Below are 22,886 nucleotides of genomic sequence, written 5' to 3'. Positions count from 1 at the left end.
GGCGTTTCCAGACTCTGTCACGTCTGTCACATGTGCTCATGTGCTCAGTGTGAACCACTGCTTTCATCTGTGAAGAGCACAGGGCGCCAGTGGCGAATTTGCCAATCTTGGTGTTCTCTGGCAAATGCCAAACGTCCTGCACGGTGTTGGGCTGTAAGCACAACCCCCACCTGTGGACGTCGGGCCCTCATACCACCCTCATGGAGTCTGTTTCTGACCGTTTGAGCAGACACATGCACATTTGTGGCCTGCTGGAGGTCATTTTGCAGGGCTCTGGCAGTGCTCCTCCTGATCCTCCTTGCACAAAGGCGGAGGTAGCGGTCCTGCTGCTGGGTTGTTGCCCTCCTACGGCCTCCTCCACGTCTCCTGATGTACTGGCCTGTCTCCTGGTAGCGCCTCCATGCTCTGGACACTACGCTGACAGACACAGCAAACCTTCTTGCCACAGCTCGCATTGATGTGCCATCCTGGATGAGCTGCACTACCTGAGCCACTACCTGAGTCTCATGCTACCACTAGAGTGAAAGCACCGCCAGCATTCAAAAGTGACCAAAACATCAGCCAGGAAGCATAGGAACTGAGAAGTGGTCTGTGGTCACCACCTGCAGAACCACTCCTTTATTGGGGGTGTCTTGCTAATTGCCTATAATTTCCACCTTTTGTCTATTCCATTTGCACAACAGCATGTGAAATGTATTGTCAATCAGTGTTGCTTCCTAAGTGGACAGTTTGATTTCACAGAAGTGTGATTGACTTGGAGTTACATTGTGTTGTTTAAGTGTTCCCTTTATTTTTTTGAGCAGTGTATATAGACGTTTTACCCTTTCCTCCTGCATGTGTGGCCAAATAAATATAAACAGTCTGGGTATCCCCAGAGATGTATACAGTGCCTTCAGAAAGTATTCATACCCCTTGACTTATTCCACATTTTGTTGTGTTACAGCATGAATTCAAAATGGATGACTTTTTTCCCCCCACACCCATCTACACACAATCTCCCATAATGACACAGTGAAAACATGATTTTAGATTTTTTTTGCACATCTCATTTACATAAGTACAGTTTTCACACCCCTGAGTCAATAGTTTATAAAAGCATCTTTGGAAGCGACTACAGCTGTGAGTCTTTCTGGGTAAGTCTCTATGAGCTTTCCACACCTGGATTTGCCCATTAAGCTCTGTAAAATTGGTTGTTGATCATTTCTCGACAACAATTTTCACGTCTTGCTGTAGATTTTCAAGTAGATTTAAGTTAAAACTAACTCAACCACTCAGGAATAATCACTGTCTTCTTGGTAAGCGACTCCAGTGTAGATTTAGACTGTGTGTTTTAGGTTATTGTCCTGAAAGTGTCTGGAGAGTGGTACTCAGTGATGTGTTGCATTTGCCCCAAACATAACACTTTGTATTCAGGACAACAAGTTAATTGCTTTGCCACATTTTTTGTGTGCCTTGTTGCAAACAGGATGCATGTTTTGGAATATTTGAATTCTGTACAGGCTTCCTTCTTTTTACTGTCAATTATTTTAGTATTGTGGAGTAACTACAATGCTGTTGACCCATCTTCAGTTTTCTCCGATCAAAGTAATTTAAACTAACTATTTTAAAGTCATCACTGGACTCATGGTGAAATCTCTGAGTGGTTTCCTTCCTCTCCAGCAACTGAGTTAGGAAGGACACCTGTATCTTTTTAGTTACCGGGTGTATTGATACACCATGCTCAAAGGGATATACAATGTCAGCTTTTTTAGGGGGCTGGACATCTGCCAGTCCTCGACTCCGCAGGACACACAATACTTGCAGTCTCCCTCAAGCAGTGGCAGAGAGCAACATATTTGTCTCTGCCCATCAACAACTGGACTCATTCCACAGGAGGATGGTGACAGCTTAAAATCGGTGGAATGGTATCAAATACATCAAACCCATGGTTTCCATGTGTTTAACTGCCATTCCATTCACTTCGTTCCAGACATTATTATGAGCCGTCCTCCCCTCGGCAGCCTCCACTTGCCCACTCATTTATTATCGCTGGACTTGTGGGATGGTGTGCATGCCCAAAGTGAATTGTGTGACATTTGTATAGTGTTTTTCATTGTTTAGTTACTACTATTTGGAGAATTTATTGTGTGGTGTAATACTCTGCAGTTGGCATATGCAATCTACACAGTCCTTTTATATGTATTACTGCTATATTCTGTATCTGTGCCTTGGTGTATTCATTCGGTTTGTGTGTATTCATTACCCGTTTCTGTCCCTTACAGAACCATTCTACTAGCATTCCCATGTACATTGCCATATACCTTTACAAACCATCCCCATGTTCATCTTCTCCTGTGTGTGAATACAGTTCCTGTGTGTGTTAACTCTAGGCTGCTTTATTCCCCTCTAACTGGGGCGGTGTCAGAAACCAGGAATATAAGTAGAGCCGGGTCGCTGTCTTTCGAGAAATGTCAGCTCATCTACCAAAGGGAACAGAGTCAATAAAACCAATTAAAAGAATGTGGTAATTATATACCAAATCCTGCCTCTTCCGCTGAAAAAAATAAAAATAAAGGTCAAACAGACAAAAACCGTCGCTGACCTCCTTTTGCCATTAGTTCTTGTCAGGAACAGAAATAATTTCACTGCACTGCAGGCCATTGCGGATTAATGAAGGGAAGAGCTGTTTACTAAGAGTGAGGCGCACACAACTGCAACATGACAGGTTAAAACAGCAGCCTTCACTTCAGTTTATCGCTGGGCATTTGGAAGTGAAAGGTGTGGGTATGAAGGGGGCTCTATATATGTGGTCTGGGATGAGGACAGAGAGAAAAAGGAGAGAAAGAGTGAAGGGAGGGGGGAGGATGGGGAGAAGGGGGGAGAGAGTAAAATAGACTAATAGGATGCGAGGCATAGGATGTACAAACAGTGAAAGCAATGTGATCCAAAGTTATGTGATCTTTCATGAACTAAATTGGCATTATTGCCACACATCCTGCCAATAGAGCCTGACTGAACCGAGAAAGAAAGGATGGAAGAAACAGCAAAAAAGAGCCACTCTTCCAGCTCTTAATCCATCTTTTATATCCAGTCGGAGGAGAGGAATAAGACATGGATTGAATCCAACCAGGGTCAGCAGGCCATGCTGTGTCTGAGAGTCTAGACGCCATCTGGGCCGAGCTCAATCTCAATCAACACCATTAACACTCCACCACCATCCACGTCTTTTTGAAACCTTGTCTGATTGGATCGACAGCATTGCCAGTGCTAGACAATCACACAGGTGCATCAAACGGCAATCCAGGTCACGATTTCTATTACAACAGCACTTAGCTATGAACTCAGGACAAAACAAACACGTCGAGAGAGGTTTACACATACAGAATAGCAGTGGCCGTTACATAATAGGTAATTATGTAAGGGAGCGTGTGCTGTTTATGTGCACAGAGGAAAGATGGCTTATCGCTTACCACGGGGAGCAGGGAGTAGCGAATGCTGAAGCCAGGCTCGGAGGGGAAGTACTCATCAGATATGAATCTCACCCGGATCTGACCACCTTTGGACATGTAGCTGGCAGGTACCTGGGACCCGCACCAGCGGCCCAGAATGGTGTCCTCAGACGGCTCCTCGATCTCCACAAAATCATACCTGGAAAAAGGCCAAAGAGAAAGAGAGACAGAGAAAGAAAAAGAACGAGAGAGAGACAGAGAAAGAAAAAGTGAGAGCTTTGGTGTGTAGTCCCATTAATTCACATTGGAGACGAGACAAAGTTGCCGTGTAATGAAAGCGAACATTTAATGCATATACAGTACCAGTCAAAAGTTTAGACACACCTAATCATTAAAAGGGTTCTTCTTTATTTTTACAATTTTGTACATTGTAGAATAATAGTAAAGACATCAAAACTATGAAATAACACAGAGTGTAGTATTCAAATAGCCATTACACAGCTTGGGAGGTGTTGGGTCATTGTCCTGTTGAAGAAAAAAAAAGATAATCCCACTAAGCGCAAACCAGATGGGATGGCGTATCGCTGCAGAATGCGGTGGTAGCCATGCTGGTTAAGTGTGCCTGGAATTGTGCCTTCTCTTTCATGCTTCACGGTGGGAACCACACATGCAGAGAGCATCCATTCGCCTACTCTGCGTCTCACAAAGACACAGCGGTTGGAACCAAAAATCTCAAATTTGGACTCCAGACCAAAGAACACACCGGACTAATGTCCATTGCTCGTGTTCTTATTGGTGTCGTTTAGTAGTGGTTTCTTTGCAGCAAATCGACCTTGAAGTTCTGATTCACGCAGCCTCCTCTGAACAGTTGATGTTGAGATGTGTCTGTTACTTGAACTCTGTGAAGCATTTATTTGGGCTGCAATATGAGGTGCAGTTAACTCTAATGAACTTATCCTCTGCAGCAGAGGTAACTCTGGGTCTTCCTTTCCTGTGGCTGTCCTCATGAGAGCCAGTTTCATCATAGTGCTTGATGGTTGAAGAAACTTACAAAGTTCTTGAAATTTTCCGGATTGACTGACCTTAATGTCTTAAAGTAATGATGTGCTGTCATTTCTCTTTGCTTATTTGAGCTGTTCTTGGCATAATATGGACTTGGTCTTTTACCAAACAGGGCTATCTTCTGTATATCACCCCTACCTTGTCACAACACAACTGATTGGCTCAAACGCATTAGGAAGGTAAGAAATTCCACAAATTCACTTTTAACAAGACACACCTGTTAATTGAAATGCATTCCAGGTGACTACCTCATGAAGCTGGTTGAGAGAATGCCAAGCGTGTGCAAAGCTGTCAAGGCAAAGGGTGGCTATTAAGAATCTAAATGTTTCCATATGTGTTATTTCATAGTTTATGTCTTGACAATTATTCTACAATGTAGATAAAAAAAAAGAAGAAAAAAAAAGAAAAACCCGTGAATGAGTAGGTGTGTCCAAACTTTTGACTGGTACTGTACGTTACACACAAAACTGGGAATAGCTGTGTCGATCTAAAGGGGTTTTATGGTTCCTTCACTGAAGCTGGGTGTTTCCTTAGCCATGTAGCACAATCCTATTTCATAAATTGCCTGTGACTGCTTCAAATCAAATCTTATTTGTCACATGCGCCGAATACAACAGGTGTAGTAGACCTTACAGTGAAATGCTGACTTACAGGCCCTTAAACAATGCAGTGAAGAAAATACTCTTTTTTTTGGGGGGGGGGGGGGGTAAGAGATAAGAATAGCAAATAATTAAAAGAGCAGCAGTAAATAAAATAGCGGGGCTATATACAGGGGGTATCGGTACAGAGTCAATGTGCAGGGGCACTGGTGTCGAGGTAATATGTACATGTAGGTAGAGTTATTAAGGTGACTATGCATAGATAATAACAGATTAGCAGCAGCGTAGAAGGGAGGGGGTGCGAGCAGTTGCCATACCAGGCAGTGATGCAATCCGTCAACATGCTCGCCCATGGTGCAGCTGTAGAACCTTTTGAAGATCTGAGGACCCATGCCAAAACTTTTCAGTCTCCTGAGGGGGAATAGGTTGTGTAGTGCACTCTTCACAACTGTCTTGGTGTTCTTGGACCATGTTAGTTTGTTGGAACTTGAAGCTCTCAACCTGCTCCACTACAGCCCCATTGATGAGAATGGGGGCGTGGTCGGTCTGTCTTTTACTTTAGTCCACATTCATCTCCTTTGTCTTGATCACGCTGAGGGAGAGGTTGTTGTCCTTGCACCACATGGACAGGTCTCTGACCCCCTCCCTATAGGCTGTCTCATCGTTGTCGGTAATCAGACCTACCACTGTTGTGTCATCAGCAAACTTGATGGTGTTGGAGTCGTGCCTGGCATTGCAGTGATGAGTGAACAGAGAGTACAGGAGGGGACTGAGCACTCACCCCTGAGGGGCCCCTGTGTTGAGGATCAGCGTGGCGGATGTGTTGCTACCTACCCTTACCAACTGGGGGCGGCCCGTCAGGAAGTCCAGGATCCAGTTGCAAAGGGAGGTGTTTAATCCCAGGGACCTTAGCTTAGTGATGAGCTTTGAGGGCACTATGGTGTTGAACGCTGAGCTGTAGTCAATGAACAGCATTCTCACATAGGTGTTCCTTTTGTCCAGGTGTGAAAGGGCAGTGTGGAGTGCAATAGAGATTGTATCATCTGTGGATCTGTTGGTGCATTATACAAATTGGAGTGGGTCTAGGGTTTCTGGGATAATAGTGTTGATGTGAGCCATGATCAGCCATGATAAACCTTTAAAAGCATTTCATGCCTTCAGACGTGAGTGCTACGGGTCGGTAGTCATGTAGGCAGGTTACCATAGTGTTCTTCGGCACAGGGACTATGGTGGTCTGCTTGAAACACGTTGGTATTACAGACTCAGGGACAGGTTGAAAATGTCAGTGAAGACACTTGCCAGTTGGTCAACCCATGCTCGCAGTACACGTCCTGGAAATCTGTCTGGACCTGCGGCCTTGTAAATGTTGACCTGTTTAAAGGTCTTACATCGGCTGCGGAGAGCGTGATCACAGTCATCCGGAACAGCTGGTGGTCTCATGCATGTTTCAATGTTACTTGCCTCGATGTGAGCATAGAAGTTATTTAGCTCGTCTGGTAGCCTCGTGTCACTGGGCAGCTCTCGGCTGTGCTTCCATTTGTAGTGTGTAATAGTTTGCAAGCCCTGCCACATCCGAGTGTTGGAGCCGGTGTAGTACGATTCGATCTTAGTCCTGGATTGCCGCTTCGCCTGTTTGATGGTTCGTCGGAGGGCATAGCGGCATTTCTTATTAGCTTCCGGGTTAGAGTCTCGCTCCTTGAAAGCGGCAGCCCTACCCTTTAGTTCAGAGCGAATGTTGCCTGTAATCCATGGCTTCTGGTTGGGGTATGTACGTACAGTCAATGAGGGGACGACGTCCTCGATGCTCTTATTGATAAAGCCAGTGTCTGATGTGGTGTACTCCTCAATGCCATCAGAAGAATCCCGGAACATATTCCAGTCTGTGCTAGCAAAACATTCCTGTAGTTTAGCATCTGCTTCATCTGGTGCTTCCTGCTATCATTTTGCTTGTAAGCATTTGCAAAATGGAGGGTGAGGGAGAGCTTTGTACGTGTCTCTGTGTGTGGAGTAAAGGTGGTCTAGAATTTTTTCCCCTCTGGTTGCACATTTAACATGCTGATAGAAATTAGGGTAAAACTCACTGCATTAAAATCCACAGCCACTAGGAGCGCCGCCTCTGGATGAGCGTTTTCCTGTTTGCTTATGGCGGTATACAGCTCATTGAGTGCCAGCATTGGTCTGTGGTGGTATGTAGACAGCTACAAAAAATACAGATAAACTCTCTAGGTTGATAGTGTGGTCTACAGCATATGAGATACTGTACCTCAGGCGAGAAAAACCTTGCGACTTCCTTAGATATTGTGCACCAGCTGTTGTTTACATATATGCATAGGCCCCCGCACCGTGTCTTACCAGAAGTTGCTGTTCTATCCTGTCGATAGAGTGTACAACCCGCCAGCTATATTTTCTTAATGTTGTCGTTCAGCAACAACTCGGTGAAACATAAGATATTACAGTTTTTAATGTCTCATTGGTAGGATATGTGTACGTTCAATTTTCCAGCGATTTAACGTTAGCTAGCAGGACGGAAGGCAAAGGCAGATTAGCTACTCGTCACCTGATCCTCACAAGGCACCCTGATCTTTTTCAGCAAAATCTCGGTTTCCTTCTCCAGCGAATGATGGGGATCTGGGACTGGTCGGGTGTCTGTAGTATATCCCCCCCGTACCGACTCATTGAAGAAAAACTGTCTAATCTGAGGGGAGTAATCGCAGTTCTGATGTCCAGAAGCTCTTTTCAGTAGCAGCAACATTTACCTAGAACTAACGCTGCAGATAGCAATACTGAGTGATTTGAAGTCATAGTCAATCAATAATATAATTATTTTAGCAAAAAATGTTATCTTTAATTTTCAATCTGTAGAAGCTATGAGAATAGAAAGGTTCAGTACTTTTGTGAAGCATGACAGCACAGTTGAAAAATATATGGCAAATAGAAATCCAAAATGGATGGTGTTAAGAGATAAATGGGAGGGGTTGAATGGAGCTGAAGGGTGGGACTAATAACAACAAAATAACCAATGTAAAGCATACGGGGTGTGTAAAATGTATATAGGCTCAGAAATGTTGTGAAATAGCAGTTACAAATAGAATGGATGGACATCAGAAATAGAGGAAGGACTAAAAACAAACAAAATATAACTATTGTAAAATAGATTGTGTCTGTAAAATGTGTATAATACAGATGAACTGAGGGTAGAAGCCTAAGTGTTATTGTTTATTAGTTTCCTCCAATCGGGGGGAAACTAATAAAGGAATAATAAAGGTATATTCAAGAATAATAAAGGTATATTAAAAAAATAAAAAATAAAATTATAATATATATATATATATGCAATATCAAAGCTGATCCACCCCTCAATTTTTTATAATAAATTATATTTAAAAAAATATATATATTTTGTACAAACAAGTTACGAACAACGCAAAAAAAACAATATAGCATGGTTGGTTATGAGCCGATAAGACAGCAGCCATTCCCTCCGGCGCCATCTTGATTATTGTGAAGTCAGCTTTGTCCCTCTCGAGCCCTAATACAACCCCACTGAGCTGCATCTGCCCTACACGGCCCCCTCTTGTTTTCACTTTCCTCCCCTCCCGCCCATCCATCCAGTTCCCTCTCTCTGAGGAGAAGGAGCTATGCTATCACTGAACGGTTTCGAACGGTGGGGCCTAATGCTCACAGTGTCTCCGCGGGGAGCAATGGGTGGCTCCACAATTTAGTGTCGATATTGAATTAAGAAAAGAGCTGAGCATTTCCTGTGTAATCGTTCAGCGATCAACCTGAGGTGGGTTGGGGAGGAGTGGCATTAGCAGCAGTCGCCTTCGGTTAGCGATAATGGGCCTGACGCAGACAAGCCTATTAGGCTAATGCTAAATGCTGTAATCACATACAGTGCAGTGAAAAAGTATTTGCCCCCTTTCTGATTATCTCTATTTTTGAATATATTTGACATGGATTGTTATCAGATCTTCAATCAAAACCTAATAATATACTGAACAAAAGAGCTGATCAGGCTGTTGATTGTGGCCTGTGGAATGTTGTCCCACTCCTCTTCAATGGCTATGCGAAGTTGTTCAATATTGGTGGGAACCGGAATACGCTGTCGTACACTCCGATCCAGAGCATCCCAAACATGCTCAATGGGTGACATGTCTGGTGAGTATGCAGGTCATGGAAGAACTGGGACATTTTCAGCTTCCAGGAATTGTGTACAGATTCTGGCGACATTGGGCCGTGCATTATCATGCTGAAAATTGAGGTGATTACAGGGGATAAATGGCATGACAATGGGTCACTGAATCTCGTCACGGTATCCCTGTGCATTCAAATTGCCATCGCTAAAATTACATTGTTTTCGTTGTCCGTAGCTTATACCTACCCATACCATAACCCCACTGCCACCACCGGGCACTCTGTTCACAACGTTGACATCAGCATACCCCTCACCCACAGAATGCCATAAACATGGTCTGCGGTTGTGAGGCAGGTTGGACGTACTGCCAAATTCTCTAACGGCTTATAGTAGAGCAGGTATTCCCAAACAGGGGTACGCCAAATAAAAATGCGATTCACATTTTTTCCTTCACATTTTCAAACAGTCCATTTCTATTTTCCAACAGGGCTATACATTTGGGTGAGTTTTTGTTCCTTGCCTGAGTAGCCTCGTTTCAAATGTTGAATTTTATTTTTGATCATCTAGTGTTCAGCGAAATAACAACACAATGTCATATTCAGGTAGCCTCATCAAATAATTAACATCCAATCACATTAACCGTTACTCTCTCGCGGGAAATCCACTAACGGCCGTATGTAGCTAAACAAAGCTTCTGCTATTCCGTTTGCTCAAAAATGTATTAAATGGTAAAAAAAAGTAAGGTCCGCATCCATAGACACATAACAGCTTTACTGGTAGTACTGCTACTACCAGCAGTACTACAACTGCACCTGTCAACGACACAAGTTGTTCTGCTTCCACGAGCACATCCAATGCTAGCATCAGTAATTCTACATTTGTTGTTAGCCCAGCTAGCATGGACACTGACAGTTGTGAATCTGATGCAGCCGAAGAGCTACTGCCCCCTTATCCGGGAAAGCACCGAACAGACAGGGACGTTGGACCATTTAAGAGACGCATATCTGATGAGAACTACATTAATTTGGGGTTCACTTATATTGGGAGTAGTGCCTTTCCTCAGCCACAGTGTGTTATATGTGCGAAAGTACTCTCACAACTCACTCTTGCGCAGTCATTTAGAAAGAAAACATGCCAACTTGCAAAAATAAGCCACGGGAGCTTTTTGAGCGAGAATTAACACGCCTTTCGAGTAGTAAGACATGTATAAAAGCAACAGATACCATTAATAAGAAGGGTCTAGAAGTGTCTGATATGGTGAGCTACTGAGTAGCTAGGACAGGCAAGCCCCATACTTCTAATTCTTCCTGCTGCCGCGGATATGGGTGGGACAATGCTGGGGGAAAAGGCCAAAAAAAACTATTTAAACAATGCCTTCATCAAATAACACTGTTTCACTATGCATAAGTGACATGACAGGAGATGGTTTGAAACAATTACTGCTTCGCATACAAGCCAGTGAATTGTATGCGTTACAGCTGGATGAGTCGGACGTGGCGGGCCTGGCACAGATCCTGGAATATGTCCGTTCCGTTTATGGGGGGGGGGGGGGGGGGGTCAATTAAGGAAGACATCCTCTTCTGCAAACCACTGGAAACCCGGACATCAGGAGAGGATATTTTTGAAGTACTGGACAGCTTTGTGATATCAAATGGACTTTAGTGGTCAAGATGTGTTGGTATCTGTACTGATGGCGCAAATGCCATAACAGGGAGACATAGTGGAGTGGTAACGCGCGTGCAAGCAGTTGCTCCCGACGCCACTTGGGTACACTGCAGCATCCACCGAGAGAGGCTCTTGCTGCCCAGGCAATGCCTGACAGCTTGAAAAGACATTGGACACTACAGTGAAAATTGTTAACTTTGTAAAAGTAAGGCCCCTGAACTCTCGTGTATTTTCTGCACTATGCAATGATATGGGCAGCGACCATATAACCAGCGCACTTCTGTATGTTGTAAAAGCGTTACCAAGGGGCATAGTATTGACATGTTTTTTAAAAATTGAGAGACGAGCTTAAAGTTATTTTATTGACCATCATTTTCACTTGTCTGACCGCTTGCATGATGACGAGTTTCTCACATGACTGGATTACAGGTACTCTCCACAACTATATTAATGTGCAGGACAAAATTGAGGCCATGATTAAGAAGTTGAAGCTCTTCTCTGTCTGCATTAAAACTTCTTCAGGCTAGGGTCTATTTTTCTCCACTTCCTGTCTGACTGACATGCTCAAAGTAAACTGCCTGTTACTCAGGCCCTGAAGCCAGGATATGCATATAATTGGTACCATTGGATAGAAATAGAGGTCAACCGACTATGATTTTTTCAACGCCGATACCGATTATTGGACCAAAAAAAGCCAATACCGATTAAATCGTCCGATTTATTATATATGTGTAATAATGACAATTATAACAATACTGAATGAACAATGAACACTTATTTTAACGTAATATAATACATCAAAATCAATTTAGTCTCAAATAAATAATGAAACATGTTCAATTTGGTTTAAAAAATGCAAATACAGTGTTGGTGGAGAAAGTAAAAGTGCAATATGTGCCATGTAAAAATTTTTACGTTTAACCTTTATAGAGTCACAAACCCGGATCCGGGATCCCCCCCATCAAAAAAGCTGACTAGCATAGCCTAGCCTAAAGCCACAGGGATATCATATAATCAAATGTTCATGAAATCACAAGTCCAAGACACCAAATGAAAGATACAGATCTTGTGAATCCAGCCATCATTTCCGATTTTTTTAATGTTTTACAGGGAAGACAAAATATGTATTTTTATTAGCTAACCACCATAGCAAAAGACACAACTTTTTTTTGTCCACCATTTTTTTTCCTGCATCAGTAGCTATCACTAATTCGACTAAATAAAGATATACAGTGAGGGGGAAAAGTATTTGATCCCCTGCTGATTTTGTACGTTTGCCCACTGACAAAGTAATTATCAGTCTATAATTTTAATGGTAGGTTTATTTGAACAGTGAGAGACAGAATAACAACAAAAATTACCAGAAAAATGCATGTCAAAAATGTTATAAATTGATTTGCATTTTAATGAGGGAAATAAGTATTTGACCCCTTCTCAATCAAAAAGATTTCTGGCTCCCAGGTGTCTTTCATACAGGTAACGAACGGAGATTAGGAGCACACTCTTAAAGGGAGTGCTCCTAATCTCAGTTTCTTACCTGTATAAAAGATACCTGTCCACAGAAGCAATCAATCAATCAGATTCCAAACTCTCCACCATGGCCAAGACCAAAGAGCTCTCCAAGGATGTCAGGGACAAGATTGTAGACCTACACAAGGCTGGAATGGGCTACAAGACCATCGCCAAGCAGCTTGGTGAGAAGGTGACAACAGTTTCTGTGATTATTCGCAAATGGAAGAAACACAAAAGAACTGTCAATCTCCCTCAGCCTGGGGCTCCATGCAAGATCTCACCTCGTGGAGTTGCAATGATCATGAGAACGGTGAGGAATCAGCCCAGAACTACACAGGAGGATCTTGTCAATGATCTCAAGGCAGCTGGGACCATAGTCATCAAGAAAACAATTGGTAACACACTATGCCGTGAAGGACTGAAATCCTGCAGCGCCCGCAAGGTCCCCCTGCTCAAGAAAGCACATATACATGCCCGTCTGAAGTTTGCCAATGAACATCTGAATGATTCAGAGGACAACTGGGTGAACGTGTTGTGGTCAGATGAGACCAAAATGGAGTTCTTTGGCATCAACCCAACTTGCCGTGTTTGGAGGAGGAGGAATGCTGCCTATGACCCCAAGAAACCATCCCCACCGTCAAACATGGAGGTGGAAACATTATGCTTTGGTGGTGTTTTTCTGCTAAAGGGACAGGACAACTTCACCGCATCAAAGGGACGATGGACGGGGCCATGTACCGTCAAATCTTGGGTGAAAACCTCCTTCCCTCAGCCAGGGTATTGAAAATGGGTCGTGGATGGGTATTCCAGCATGACAATGACCCAAAACACACGGCCAAGGCAACAAAGGAGTGGCTCAAGAAGAAGCACATTAAGGTCCTGGAGTGGCCTAGCCAGTCTCCAGACCTTAATCCCATAGAAAATCTGTGGAGGGAGCTGAAGGTTCGAGTTGCCAAACGTCAGCCTCGAAACCTTAATGACTTGAAGAAGATCTGCAAAGAGGAGTGGGACAAAATCCCTCCTGAGATGTGTGCAAACCTGGTGGCCAACTACAAGAAACGTCTGACCTCTGTGATTGCCAACAAGGGTTTTGCCACCAAGTACTAAGTCATGTTTTGCAGAGGGGTCAAATACTTATTTCCCTCATTAAAATGCAAATCAATTCATAACATTTTTGACATGCGTTTTTCTGGATTTTTTTGTTGATATTCTGTCTCTCACTGTTCAAATAAACCTACCATTAAAATTATAGACTGATCATTTCTTTGTCAGTGGGCAAACGTACAAAATCAGCAGGGGATCAAATACTTTTTTCCCTCACTGTATATAGCCACTAACCAAGAAACAACTTCATAAGATGACAGTCTGATAACATATTTATGGTATAGGATATTTTTTTTTAGAAAAATGTGCATTTTTCAGGTATAAATCACAGTTGTACATACATTGCAGCTGCAATCTGAAATAGCGTTGGAAGCAGCCGGAATAATTACAGAGACCGACGTCAATTACCAAAATACTCATCCTAAAACATTTCAGAAAAATACACAGCCTACAGCAATCGAAAGACACAGATCTTGTGAATCCAGACAATATTTCAGATTTTCTAAGTGTTTTACAGCGAAAACACAATATATCGTTATATTAGCATACCACATGAGCTAACATCACCCCAGCATTGAATCAATGCAAAAGGGGTGATAACGTTATCGCCACCAAAATATATTAATTTTTTCACTAACCTTCTCAGAATTCTTCAGATGACAGTCCTGTAACATCATATTACACAATGCATATAGAGTTTGTTCGAAAATGTGCATATTTAGCATCACAAATCGTGGTTATACAATGAGAAAAGTAGCTAAACTGGGCAGAAAATGTCGGGCGCCATCTTGGAGAGTGACTTAGTCTAATCATTAAATAATCATAAACTTGACTAAAAAATACAGCGTGGACAGCATTTGAAAGACAAATTAGTTCTTAATGCAATCGCTGAATTACATTTTTAAAATTAACCTTACTGCGCAATACAAGTTGCGCCAAAGCGAAGCTACCCCCCAAAAAATGGCAGCTTATGCGTTTACCATTTTTCAACAGAACAACGATTTATCAGCATAAATAGTTCTTACTATTAGCTGAGCTTCCATCAGAATCTTGGGCAATGTGTCCTTTCTCCGGTCTAATCGTCTTTTGGTCGAAAGATGTCCTCTTGTCCTGTCGAAATGGCCACTAACGTTCGGCATGTACAGGGAAAGTGTCCAACTCTTGAAAGTGCGTCACAAAGAAATGCCAGAAAATCGCAATAAACTGATATAAACTGAAATAATTTGGTTCAAAATAACAAGATTATGATGTCTTTAAAGATTATATCGAATAAAAACATGACCGGAATTATCTAAGGAGCTAAAACCAGAGCTTCCACAACGATATGCAAAGCGCCTCTTCGCGCCCGAGCGCAGATCCCAAAGAATGGCCACCGTGATTCCAATCAATTTATAAACTTTGGGAATTACACAGAGACTCCATTTCAAGTCTCCCTATTCGCTGACACCCAGGGGAAGGCGTATGCAGTGCATCTCAACCAATAGAGGACAGGCAAATTAATACACAGGTCTCAGAGCAGCCAGTACAATTCTGAATTCTGACATACACATAGGAAAATTGCTCTAAGTCGAGTTCTGTTTCACCCACAGACATAATTCAAACGGTTTTAGAAACTAGAGAGTGTTTTCTATCCAATAGTAATAATAATATGCATATTGTACGAGCAAGAATTGAGTACGAGGCAGTTTAATTTGGAGACGAATTTGGACTATGTCGAAATGGCACCCCCCTAGTGGCAAGAAGTTCCTTGCTCAGAACATGAGAACATATGAAAGCTGGTGGTTTCTTTTAACATGAGTCTTCAATATTCCCAGGTAAGAAGAAGTTTTAGGTAGTAATTATTATTAGGACTATACCGTTTGTATTTCATATACCTTTGACTATTGGATGTTCTAATAGGTACTTTAGTATTGCCAGCCTAATCTCAGGAGTTGATAGACTTGAGGTCATAAACAGCACAATGCTTGAAGCATTGCGAAGAGCTGCTGGCAAACGCAGGAAAGTGCTGTTTGAATGAATGCTTACGAGCCTGCTGCTGCCTACCACCACTCAGTCAGACTGCTCTATCAAATCATAGACTTAATTATAATATAATAATACACAGAAATACCAGCGTTACGTCATTAATATGGTCAAATCCGGGAACTAATATTTCGAAAACAAAACGTTTATTCTTTCAGTGAAATACGGAACCGTTACGTATTTTATCTAACGGTATTTTATCTAAAAGTCTAAATATTGCTGTTACATTGCACAACCTTCAATGTTTTGACATAATTACGTAAAATTCTGGCAAATTAGTTCGCAACGAGCCAGGCGGCCCAACTGTTGCATATACCCTGACTCTGCGTGCAATGAACGCAAGAGAAGTGACACAATTTCCCTAGTTAATATTGCCTGCTAACATGGATTTCTTTTAACTAAATATGCAGGTTTAAAAAAATATACTTCTGTGTATTGATTTTAAGGCATTGATGTTTATGGTTAGGTACATTCGTGCAACGATTGTGCTTTTTTTTGTAAAAGCGCTTTTGTTAAATGATCTACCGTTTGGCGAAGTTGGCTGTCTTTGTTAGGAAGAAATTATCTTCACACAGTTCGCAACGAGCCAGGCGACCCGAACTGCTGCATATTCCCTGACTCTGTTGCACAGAACGCAAGAGAAGTGACACAATTTCCCTAGTTAAAAGAAATTCATGTTAACTTCTTGCCACACAGATCCCTTTTACAGGATCATTTTCGTAAACAACCGCTGAATTGGCAGCGCGCCAAACTCAAAAATAATACTACAAATATTTATAATCATGGAATCACAAGCGAAATATACCAAAACACAGCGTAGCTTGTTGTTAATCCACCTATCGTGTCAGATTTTGAAAATATGCTTTACAGCGAAAGCAATCCAAGCGTTTGTGAGTGTATCAATCACTGCTAGAAAAGCTAGCCTTAAATTAGCTTGGTCACAAAAGTCAGAAAAGCAATAAAATGAATCGCTTACCTTTGATAATCTTCGGATGTTTGTACTCACGAGACTCCCAGTTACACAATAAATGTTATTTTTGTTCGATAAAGATTAGTTTTATAACCAAAAATCGCCATTTGGTTTGCGCGTTATGTTCAGAAAACCACAAGTTCGTTCTGGTACTGAAGGGCAGACGAAAATTCCAAAAAGCATCCGTAATGTTCGTAGAAACAAGTCAAAGTTTTTTTATAATCAATCCTCAGGTTGTTTTTAACATACATAATCGATCATATTTCAACCAGACGGTAAACTGTTTAATTCTACAGAGACAGAAAATGTCGAGCCAAATCTCTCCTGCGCAGGAACCAATCAAGGGACACCTGGTCATCCACTGACGCGTTTTGATAAATCTCGCTCATTTTTCAAAATAAAAGCCTGAAACTATGTCTAAAGCCTGGTCACAGCCTGAGGAAGCCATTGGAAAAGAAATCTGGTTGATACACCTTTAAATGGAGGGGCAAGCAATGGAACAAGGATTAATTTTTAATTTTTTTTTAAGCACTTCCGGGTTGGAGTTCCTCAGGTTATCGCCTGCAAAATCAGTTCTGTTATACTCACAGACAATATTTTGACAGTTTTGGAAACTTTAGAGTGTTTTCTATCCCAATCTGTCAATGATATGCATATTCTAATATCTGAGCCTGAGAAATAGTCTGTTTTCCTTGGGAACGTTTTTTTTTCCAAATATAAAAGTTCTGCCCTCTAGCTTCAAGAAAATTATGGATACTAATTTGAATTGAGCAATTACGCAACTACTTCCCCGAAACGGATGACAAACTGGATTCGTTATCCCTTTCATGCCCTGCCTCCAGTCCACTTACCGATGTCTGAACAAGAGAAATTGCAACAAGCGGTTCTGTGAAAATTTTATTTAAATCAGAAGCCACTGCCAGGTTTCTGGATTGGGCTGCGCTCAGAGTATCCTGCCTTGGCAAATTGCGCTGTTAAGACACTGATCCCCTTTGCAACTACGTACCTATGTGAGAGTGGATTCTCGGCCCTCACTAGCAGGAAAACTAAATACAGGCACAGACTATGTGGTAAATTATTTAAGACTAAGACTCTCCAATACAACCCAACATTGCAGAGTTATGAGCATCTTTTCAAGCACACCATTCTCATTAACCTGTGGTGAGTTATTTGTTCATCTAAAATTGTGAATAAGGTTTTATATGTAAGATGGTTAAATAAAGAGAAAAATGATTGATTATTATTATATTATTATTTGTGCCCTGGTCCTATAAGAGCTCTTTGTCACTTCCCACAAGCCGGGTTGTGACAAAAACGGGACTATAAAAAGTGTGGGAACCACTGTAGGTTGAGAAATTAACATTACATTCTCTGGCAACAGCTCTGGTGGACATTCAGTCAGCATGCCAATTGCACCCTCCCTCAACTTGAGAAATCTGTGGCATTGTGTCGTGACACAAAACAGCACATTTTAGAGTGGACTTTATTTTCCCCAGCACAAGATGCACCTGTGTAATGATCATGCTGTTTAATCAGCTTATTGATATGCCACACTTATCAGGTGGATGGATTATCTTGGCAAAAGGAGAAAATGCTCATTAACAGGGATGTAAACAAATTTGTGTACAACATTTGAGAGAAATACGCGTTTTGTGCATTTTGTTAACATTTCTGCAATCTTATTTCAGCAGATGAAACATGGGAACATCACTTTACATGTTGTGTTTATATTTTTGTTAGGGGTAGATAAAGGGAACCTGATTGAACAAATAAATATTTTATACCCATTTCATTAATTTAATAAACAAAGTTATGCAACATCCTGTAATTGCCTTACATTAAACTGGTTGTGCCACCTTTAGCTGCAATGACTGCAACCAAATGCTTACTGTAGTTCTTTATCAGTCTCTCACATCACTGTGGAGGAATTTTAGCTCACTTTTCCATGCAGAACTGCTTTAACTCAGCGACATGTGTGGGTTTTTGAACATTAACTGCTCGTTTCAGGGCCTGCCACAACATCTCAATCTGATTTAGGTCTGGACTTTGACTAGGTCATTCCAAAACATTACATTTGTTGCTTTTCAGCCATTTGATGTAGATTTGCTTCTGTGTTTTGGATCATTGTCTGCATGACCCAGCTACGCTTCAGCTCACGGACGGACGGCCTGACATGCGACTTTAGAATGCTCTGATACAGAGCAGAATTCATGGTTACTTCAATGATGGCAAGTTGTCCATCACAATACCACCACCATGCAGGGGTGGAAAAAGTACTCAAATTGTCATACTTGAGTAAAAGTAAAGATAGCTTAACTTCTCTAGGGTAGGGGGCAGCATTTTCACGTTTGGATGAAAAGCATACTCAAATTCAACTGCCAGCTACTCATCCCCAGAAGATAAGATACGCATATTGTTATTAGATGTGGATAGAAAACACTCTGAAGTTTCCAAAACTGTTTGAATCATGTCTGACTATAACAGAACTTATTTAGCAGGCGAAACCCCGAGGACAAACCATTCAGATTTGTTTGTTGTTGAGGTCACTCTCTTTTCAATGAAGTTTCATTGGGAAACCAGATTTCTAAGCGACCTGCTTGCAGTTCCTACGGCTTCCACTGGATGTCAACAGTCCTGAGAAATTGGTTGAGGTTATTCCTTTGTGTAATGAAGAAGTACAGCCACCTTGAACGAGAGTCACACAACGTGTCAGGTTTGTTAGAGGCGCGAGACCAGAAAGCATGCTACACATTGTTTTCCTCCGGTATTGAACACAGATCATCCCATCCTCAATTTGATCAATTATTAACGTTAAATACCTAAAGTTGTATTACAAAAGTAGTTTGAAATTCTTTGGCAACGTTTACAGGTAACCTTTGAGATATTTTGTCGTCACGTTTGAGCAAGTTGGAACCAGTGTTTTTCTGGATCAAACACGCCAAATAAATTGACATTTTGGATATATATATATAGACGGAATTAATCGAACTAAAAAGACCATTTGTGATGTTTATGGGACATATTGGAGTGCCAACAACAGAATCTCGTCAAAGGTAAGGCATGAATTATATTTTTATTTCTGCGTTGTGTCGCGCCTGCAGGGTTGAAATATGCGTATCTCTTTGGTTTACTATTGTGCTATCCTCAGATAATAGCATCGTACGCTTTCGCCGAAAAGCCTATTTGAATTCTGACATGTTGGCTGGATTCACAACCAGTGTAGCTTTAATTTGGTATTTTTCATGTGTGATTTAATGAAAGTTTGATTTTATAGTAATTTTTCATAGTTAATTTTAATTTGGCGCTCTGCATTTTCTCAGGCTTTTGGCCAAGTGAGACAGTAGCGTCCCGTTTAAACTCAGATTTTTGTATATAATTATGAACTTTACCGAACAAAACATACATGTATTATGTAACATGAAGTCCTATGAGTGTCATCTGATGAAGATCAAAGGTTAGTGATTAATTGTATCTCTATTTCTGCTTTTTGTTACTGCTCTCTTTGGCTGGAAAAATGGCTGTCTTTTTCTGTGACTTGGTACATACATAACATAATCGTTTGGTGTGCTTTCATCGTAAAACCTTTTTGAAATCGGACACTGGCTGGATTTACAACAAGTGTATCTTTAAAATGGTGTAAAATACTAGTATGTTGGAGGAATTAAAATTATGGGATTTCTGTTTTGAATTTGGCACCCTGCAGTTTCACTGACTGTTGACGAGGTGGGACGCTACCGTCCCACATACCCTAGAGAAGTTAATAGAAAATTAGTAAAAGTGAAAGTCACCCATGTAAAATTCTTGAGTAAAAGTCAAAGTATTTTAAATCTACTTTTATCAAAAGTAAAACACTTGAAATTCCTTACAGGATATTAAGAAAACCCGACGGCAACATTTTCTTTTTTTTAATAAAAATTTACGGATAGCCAGGGGCCCACTAACACACGGACATAATTTACTAACGAAACATGTGTGTTTATTTAGTCCACCAGATCAGAGGCAGTTTGGATGACAATGGATTTGACAATGTTCCTGTCCTGCTGAGCGCACAAAATGTAACAAATACTTTTGGGTGTCAGGGAAAATGTTAAATATATTTTCTTTCAGAATGTAGTGAAGGTAGTCAAAAATATAACGAACAAATACCCCCAAAAACCACATCGCTAAAGGTTGCTGAGTTAAAGCAGTTCTGCATGGAAGAGTGGCCCGAAATTCCTCCACAGTGATGTTAGAGACTGGTCAACAACTACAGGAAGTGTTTGGTCACTGCAGCTAAATGGTGGCACAACCAGTTATTGAGTGTAGGGGGGAAATACTTTTCCATACAGGGGCATTGGGTGTTACTTCATTCATTTAATAAACAAGTTATGCAAGTATACATTTGTTATTTGATCACTCAGTTTCCTTTTCTAATATTAGGTTTTGGTTAAAGATCTGATAACATTTAATGTCACAAATTATCAGAAATATAGAAAAAAAAAAAAAAAAAAAAAGGGGACAAATACTTTTTCATGGCACTAAGTCTTTTGTTGAGCTGTGGTTTAACTTTTTAAATAAGCCTGTGCTCATTAGCGAATGCATAGTGTTCCACTTACAACGATGCCTCTTGGCGCCTCAAAACAGTTACTTTGCGTATACCTTGTACAACATTTTTTGTATTACAGATGATTCAAACGCAATCATCAGTACTTCACTTGGGATTACATTACCACTTTGAGGAGTTGAGTAGAAAGGAAAAAAAACAACAACAAAAAACAGGAGAAATGTGCATCTGTGATTGTGTGTTGAATAATGTATTGCGGCGTAATAGGTTTTGTTGGCCGATTTTGTTCACGTGAAATGTCAGAATAATAGTAGAGAGAATTATTTATTTCAGCTTTTACTTTTTTCATCACATTCCCAGTGGGTCAGAAGTTTACATACACTCAATTAGTATTTGGTAACATTGCCTTTAAATTATTTTACTTCGGTCAAAGGTTTCAGGTAGCCTTCCACAAGCTTCCCACAATAAGTTGGGGGTATTTTGGCCCTTTCCTCCTGACAGAGCTGGTGTAACTGAGTCAGGATTGTAGATCTCCTTGCTCGCACGCAATTTTTCAGTTCTGCCCACAAATTCTCCATGGGATTGAGGTCAGGGCTTTGTGATGGCCTCTCCAATACCTTGACTTTGTTATCCTTAAGCCATTTTGCCACAACTTTGGAATTATGCTTGGGGTCATTGTCCATTTGTAAGACCCGTTTGCGACCAAGCTTTAACTTCCTGACTGATGTCTTGAAATGTTGCTCCAATATATCCACATACTTTTCCTTTCTCATGATGCCATCTATTTTGTGAAGTGCACCAGTCCCTCCTGCAGCAAAGCACCCCCACAACATGATGCTGCCACCTGTGCTTCACGGTTGGGATGGTGTTCTTCGGCTTGCAAGCATCCCCCCTTTTCCCCCAAACATAACAATGGTCATTATGGCCAAACAATTCTATATTTGTTTCATCAAACCAGAGGACATTTCTCCAAAAAGTACAATCTTTGTCCCCATGTGCAGTTGCAAAGCGTAGTGTGGATTTTTCATGGCGGTTTTGGAGCAGTGGCTTCTTCCTTGCTGAGCGTCCTTTCAGGTTATGTCGATATAGGACTCATTTTACTGTGGATATAGATACTTTAGTACCCGTTTCCTCCAGCATCTTCACAAGGTCCTTTGCTGTTGTTCTGGGAATGATTTGCACTTTTCGCACCAAAGTACATTCATCTCAAGGAGACACAATGCGTCTCCTTCCTGAGCGGTGTGACGGCTGCGTGGTCCCATGGTGTTTATACTTGCGTACTATTGGTTGCACAGATGAACGTGGTACCTTCAGGCATTTGGAAATTGCTCCCAAGGCTGAACCAGACTTGTGGAGGTCTACAATATTTTTCTGAGGTCTTGGCTGATATCTTTTGATTTTCCCATGATGTTAAGCAAAGAGGCAGAGTTTGAAGGTAGGCCTTGAAATACATCCACAGGTACACCTCCAATTGACTCAATGTCAATTAGCCTATCAGAAGCTTCTAAAGCCATGACATCATTTTCTGGAATTGTCCAAGCTGTTTAAAGGCACAGTCAACTTAGTATATGTAAACTTCTGACCCACTGTAATTGTGATAGTGAATTACAAGTGAAATAATCATATATGTAAACAATTGTTTGAAAAATTACTTAGATGTCCTAACCGACTTGCCAAAACTATAGTTTGTTAACAAGAAATTTGTGGAGTGGTTGAAAAACAAGTTTTAATGACTCCAACCTAAGTGTATGTAAACTTCCAACTTCAACTGTATGTTGACTATGACATGGTGTGTAGCAGTAAGTGGTCATGATCTGAAGGTTTGGCTTGGAAAGGTTTTTTCGCC

At 41.3% G+C, this 22,886-nt stretch overlaps 1 protein-coding gene across 1 annotated transcript in view; it reads right to left on the bottom strand.

The window, feature by feature from the left end:
* The window catches only part of LOC139581120 (platelet-derived growth factor C-like), a 100,778-nt gene that overhangs the window by 22,815 nt on the left and 55,077 nt on the right, over positions 1–22,886 (bottom strand). Inside the window, exon 3 of the mRNA XM_071410571.1 lies at positions 3,450–3,627. Coding sequence (XP_071266672.1) covers positions 3,450–3,627 — 178 coding nt within the window. The remainder of the gene's footprint in view (positions 1–3,449; positions 3,628–22,886) is intronic.

The sequence above is a fragment of the Salvelinus alpinus genome, chromosome 7, assembly GCF_045679555.1.
Source record: "Salvelinus alpinus chromosome 7, SLU_Salpinus.1, whole genome shotgun sequence".
NCBI lineage: Eukaryota > Metazoa > Chordata > Actinopteri > Salmoniformes > Salmonidae > Salvelinus > Salvelinus alpinus.
This window is presented reverse-complemented; position numbering and strand designations above follow the sequence as displayed.